This window comes from Durio zibethinus, chromosome 15, assembly GCF_047325235.1.
Source record: "Durio zibethinus cultivar Kanyao isolate XHJ-2024 chromosome 15, ASM4732523v1, whole genome shotgun sequence".
Classification (NCBI taxonomy): Eukaryota; Viridiplantae; Streptophyta; class Magnoliopsida; order Malvales; family Malvaceae; genus Durio; species Durio zibethinus.
The window spans coordinates 18,215,046-18,220,945 of NC_143176.1; the positions used below are offsets into that span (position 1 = coordinate 18,215,046).

Consider the following 5,900-nt stretch of genomic DNA (forward strand, 5'->3'; position numbering starts at 1 on the left):
TTTTTTATTAAAATTTTTATTAAATAATTTAAAAAAATTTCACAAACTTTACCTAAATAACTGTATTTAAGTTTTATCCATCAAAGTAGTACCATCCAAAAGCCCATCCTTCCAAGGAAAAAAATTAATAATAGTTAAAAGAAATTTATCAAAACCACGTATCATATTAATTTTTGTAATTACTGACTTTAATCCTGTGTGATACACTAATGATGATTGTTTTATATTATTAATTATAATATAAGTATTTATATAAATTAAAAAAATTACGAATATATAAATGAAATTTATCTTCGAACATAATAATCTTGAATATAATTTATATATTACTTAATTATTTAACAATACAAGTATGAGACACGTTAAACATTAGTGAATCTTTTCAGATTCCGATTATATAATACATTAATTCAAGCAGCGGAGTAGGAAGAAAACATCAAAATTATACCTATTACCATGAAACATCTTAGAAATTTATTTGTTATAAACCAAACTCAAATATTATAACAATTAGTTGGTGGAGTAGTAAAGAGAAGCAGGAAGGCGAGGAGTTATATGAACTTCAAGTGGAGTTGCTTTAGGACTCGTCAATCCTGCTGCTTCACGCATATCAACTTTTTCATCTGACGGAGTCTCAAACTCGAACCAATGCAGCACATTAGCGAGTGTAAGCTGCAAAATCTGAAGCGCAAATGAAACTCCGGGGCACATTCTTCTACCACTGCCAAATGGAATCAGCTCAAAATTCTGTCCCCTGACATCAATATCTTTGTGGGTAGTCAAAAATCTTTCTGGTCGAAATTCAGAAGGGTTTGACCACATGTGCCGATCACGATGAATCTTGTGAAGATTGAATATCAGCCAAGTTCCAGTCGAGACATGGTAACCATTTACTGTGCAGTCTTCAATGGCTTCATGGATCGCTGAGAGTGGAGCAGGAGGGTATAGGCGCAACGTTTCCTTAACGATGGATTGAAGGTACACTAAGTTTTTGGTGTCTGATTCTGTTACTAGCAGTCTATCCATGCCAACCTGGATGTCTAGTTCCTGTTGGACCTTCTTCAATTCCTCACGGTTATTGAGTAATAAAGATAAAGCCCATGTCATTGTGATTGAGGTGGTATCTTCCGCCGCTAAGATGAGACTCTGTTAGATCAGATCATAGTATACAAATATTTCAGGATCATAGTTCACAAAATAATTTTTAAAGAGATTCCAATCTCAATTCTTTCTTTTATCCAAACTGCAGCAATTGTTACATTCAAGACAAAGTGTTCTGACTTATTTACGCCATTAGTAGTCTACCTAGGGACACTAGCTAAGAAGACATGGAGTTGTGTGCCCAAAAAAAAAAAAAAAAAAGGTGAATTAATTAAATGAAGTTTTGCAATGAATATTTGGTTAAGAAATGCATGCATGTACCAGACTGGTGGCTTTGTTGATTGTATCAGCATCGTGCGCCTCTACATCACGGAGAATAGACAGCATCACTCCCATGAAATCTTCTTCACTCTTGGCCTCGTTTGCAGCTCTCTTGTGCTTGTGCTCCCGTAGCCATCCCTCGATAACTTGGTCTAATTCTTTTGCTGTCTTCCTTATGAGCTTCTCCTCTCCTCCTATGTCAAACCATCTCAGAAACGGCAGCGCATCTGATACCAAGAACTTCCCACTTTGTTCAAAGAAGTCGTCCACTAACTTGGTCCATTTCACGGTTTCACCGCCTTCACTGGAATTCGGAATTCGCTTTCCTACAACAATCCTCAGAATCACGTTAAGAGTAACTTCTCTGAACCATCTCTTTATATCCAACAATACTTTATCAGAGTTGCTTCTCTTATTGTTCCACAGCTGGTATAGCTGCTGCAGAGATGTATTTACCTCGGATTCCCTCACGTGTTTAAGCATTTCGATCCGGTGGTTTGAGAGGAGCTCAACAGTGGCAAACTTGCGCACTTGACGCCAGTAAGGTCCATATGGCGCAGAGCCAATCATGGCATTGTTGTAGCCCAAAAGTTCCAAGCCAACAAGCTTTGGACGATTGGCGAATGCTTTATCGTTTATGGTAAGACATTCTTTAGCAATCTCCCAATTGCTCACCACCAAAGCTCTATGCACACCCAACTTGATAGTGAAGATTGTTCCATATTTTTCAGCCATGTTGGCCAAGCTTATGTGAACTGGTTGTGGCCCTCCTAGGAGGCGAAGATGGCCAATTACAGGCCATGCGCCACCAGCCTCAGGTGCCGTTTTCATTTTGTTTGTTTTTCTTGAGGCAGTTTTTGATATCCATAGAAGAGAGAAAAGAAAGAGTAGTACCGGAAAAGCAATCATTGCAACCGTTGAAGTGGCTGGACATGGATGAAAGCAATCCATTGCTACATTGCTTCTTCTAGAGCTATGAGAAACTAATATAGGACAAGGGCCTTGGAGTTCCCACCAGAATAGCAATATTACGCGATTGTTGACAAGACATTAAATGAAATTATAATAAAAAGGAAAAAACATTACCCTGGCTAGAAATTAAGATTCGTTCGGATGGATAATTAGATTAATTTTAATAAGATTTAAAATAAAGTGATAACGAAATTAAATGAAATTAAAATTAACAAGAAAATTATATATTTAAATTTAAATGTAATTGTAATAATAAAACTTTTTTATTTTTACATAAAGATAATAGGCTATCCTAAAATTCAATTGTCATTGGATTCTTCTCCTTCCAATCATTGGTCAGTCGAAGAGTAATAACCACGCTAACGGGATGTTACTCAAATACATCTTCGATGCACTTGAACCCCAAAATGACATTGGATTCCACCTGCATCCGAGATGCAGTGTTTTCCAAGGTGGCCCCAAGTTTTGGTGAGATAGAGTCCCCATCAAAATTAATGTTCAACTGGATCGGAATCAATCTTGTTGGATTTGATGCGGATCAATCATTCAACCCGTTAAAGGCTAGCAAAAAGCTGTGTTCGGCTAGGAAATTTAGCCACTTTGCCGGTGGAAAAAAAAGAAAAAAACAAGAGAAGATCAAATCAACTTTGCAAGCTTTTCAATGCCACGGGGTTAAAATTCTTTCTTTTATTCAAATTCAAAGCCTAATACTTTACCTAACCTATTATTAGAGATAATTTTGAACTTTTTACGAAAGAGACGTGAATAGAAGAAAAAAGTTGAGGGTATTAAATTTTGATTTTAGATATATTTAATATTATATATTTTAAATAATTATATAAATTAATTAAATTAAATTATAAATTTAATGAACCAATAAAATTAAGTTAGAAATTTAATTTTGAGTTTTTTATGTAAAGAAAGTTGTAGTATAAATATAAAAGAAAAAAAAATTATAAATGTTGAATTTGAGCTTTAAAAAATCATCTTATAACTAAATATTTTAGGTTTCTAACCAATATTAATATCGGGTCTAGACAATTATGTCAGCATGAAACACCCAATAATCTTACATTAATGGTTATAGAGATGTTTTTGACATGAAAGATCTACTCCAATAATTATAGACGTAACTTTTAGTAATTTATATTTTTAATAAGTTAATTTTCGTGAAATATTTTTATATTGAAAGAAGAGTTACAAATTATGCAATAACGTTTTTAATAAATTGAAGAAAAAAGAGAATATGTGCGATAAAATTAAAGAAGAACGTGCTAAAATGGATTAAAAACGTGTAAATTTTCAACAGGTGCATGATCGATTCAATCATCTTGTGAATTTTATGCAACAACAATTTTCAAGAACTAATCTTAGTTGTTCACCAACTTAGGTGTTATATTTAGTAAATATTTATTTTTTAACATAAAAAATAGCTTATTATTAAGTGTTAAAACTTGTATGATATTATTTAGTAGGTTTTTGAGCACGTTAGTGACTAAAGTGAAAAAATTCCTTCATTAAATGACAGTATTTTAAATTCATACAATTATCAATTTCATACATTTTAAATTTTTTTGTTAATGTACTAAAATAATTTAAATGTTATTATATTAATTATTAAACTTTGTGTTAATTACATTCATATTTGAACGTGAATTATGTATTTATTAATTTTAATTTCTGAATTTAAGTTCGTTTTTATTTCTTTTAACATTTTTTGTTTATGAAAATAATAAATATTAAAAGAAATTAAAAAAAATCGTAAATTTCTTAATTTCGAGGTGTTCATGTTTAAGAATCAGCTAAATTCTAAATTTAGAGGCATTTGTATAATAAAACGTCACTAAAATTAATGATGTTCTTATCATAAAAATGTCACAAAATTAACGACGTTCTTATCATAAAAGCCCCACTAAATTAGTCATGTTTTTATGATAAAAATGTTGCTAATTTAACGACGATTGTCTTGATAAATGCCGCTTAATAAAGCGGCATTTTATGATATAAATGACACCATATTAGTGATGCTTTTTTTTATACAAATGCCTTTAAATTAGCAATATTTTTTAAATATAAATGTCACTAAAATAACGACGTTTTTATAAAAAAAATGTCACTATTTTTCTCAATATGTATATAGCTAAGACTTTTATTGATGTTTTTTGTAAACGTCACAAATTGTTTAGTGATATTTATAAATATCGTTAACGTTGAAAAAAATATCACTAAAGACCTAAACTTTTGTAGTGATAGCAATATTATGCGATTGTTGACAAGAAATTAATTTAAATTATAATAACAAGGAAAAACATTACCTTGGCTAGAAATTAAGATTCATTTGGTTGAATAATTAGTTTAATTTAAATAAGATTAAAAATAAAATGATAATAAAATTAGATGAGATTAAAATTAACAAAAAAATTATATATTTAAATATAAATGCAACTATGATAATAAAATTTTTTATTTTGACATCAAGATAATAGACTGTCCTAAAAGTCAATTATCATTGGATTCTTCTCCTTCCAATCATTGATCAATCGGAGACTAATAACCTCACTAACGGGATGTTACTCAAATGCATATTCGATGCACTTGAACCCCAAAAAGACTTTTGGTTCCACCTGCATCGGAAATGCAGTGTTTTCCCAGGTGGCCCCAAGTTTTGGTGAGATGGAGTCCTCATCAAATTTAACTGTTCCACTGGATCGGAATCAATCTTGTTGGAATGGATGAGGATCAATCAGTCGACCCGTTAAAGGCTAGGAAAAAGATGTGTTCGGCTAGGAAGTTTAGCCACTTTGCCGGTGGAAAAAAAAGAAAAAAACAAGATAAGATGAAATCAACTTTGCAAGTTTTTCAATGCCACGTGGTTAAAATTCTTTCTTTTATTCAAATTCAAAGCCAAATACTTTACGTAACCTATTATTAGAGATAATTTTAAATTTTTTACGAAAGAGACGTGAATAGAAGAAAAAGTTGAGGGTATTAAAATTTGAATTTAGATATATTTAATATTATATTTTTTAAATAATTATATAAAATAATTAAATTAAATTTTAATTTTAATTTTAAAAAATTTAATGAACCAATAAAATTAAGTTAGAAATTTAGTTTTAAGTTTTTTATATAAAGAAAGTTGTAGTATAAATATAAAAGAAAAAAATTATAAATGTTGAATTTGAGCTTTAAAAAATTCTTATAACTAAATATTTTAAGTTTCTAACCAATATTAATATCGGGCCTTGACAATTATGTCAGCATGAAACCCCCAATAATCTTACATTAATGGTTATAAAGATGTTTTTGACCTGAAAGATCTACTTCAAGAATATTAAGGAAAAAAAATGAAATTCTTATCGATCAATAAATCAAAACCCTTTGAAACTACGCCAACCTCACATATATCTTGAATTGCGTTTCCAATTTGGCTTAGCTCGTCTACATGGATTGGGTTCTATAATTACTACAGATTTTCCTTTGCAATATTGTTGAATCTAACCATT

General features: G+C 30.7%; 1 protein-coding gene across 1 annotated transcript; it reads right to left on the minus strand.

Annotated features, from left to right (window-relative positions):
- Nucleotides 1-303: 303 nt before the first annotated feature.
- LOC111302023 (strychnine-10-hydroxylase-like) lies at nt 304-2,477 on the minus strand. Its single transcript, XM_022897967.2, has 2 exons — nt 1,423-2,477; nt 304-1,146 (listed from the first exon to the last, which is right to left on the minus strand). The coding sequence occupies exons 1-2, from the start codon at nt 2,371-2,373 to the stop codon at nt 511-513; spliced, it is 1,587 nt and encodes a 528-aa protein (XP_022753702.1). The 5' UTR covers nt 2,374-2,477; the 3' UTR covers nt 304-510.
- Between the last annotated feature and the right edge of the window lie 3,423 nt (nt 2,478-5,900).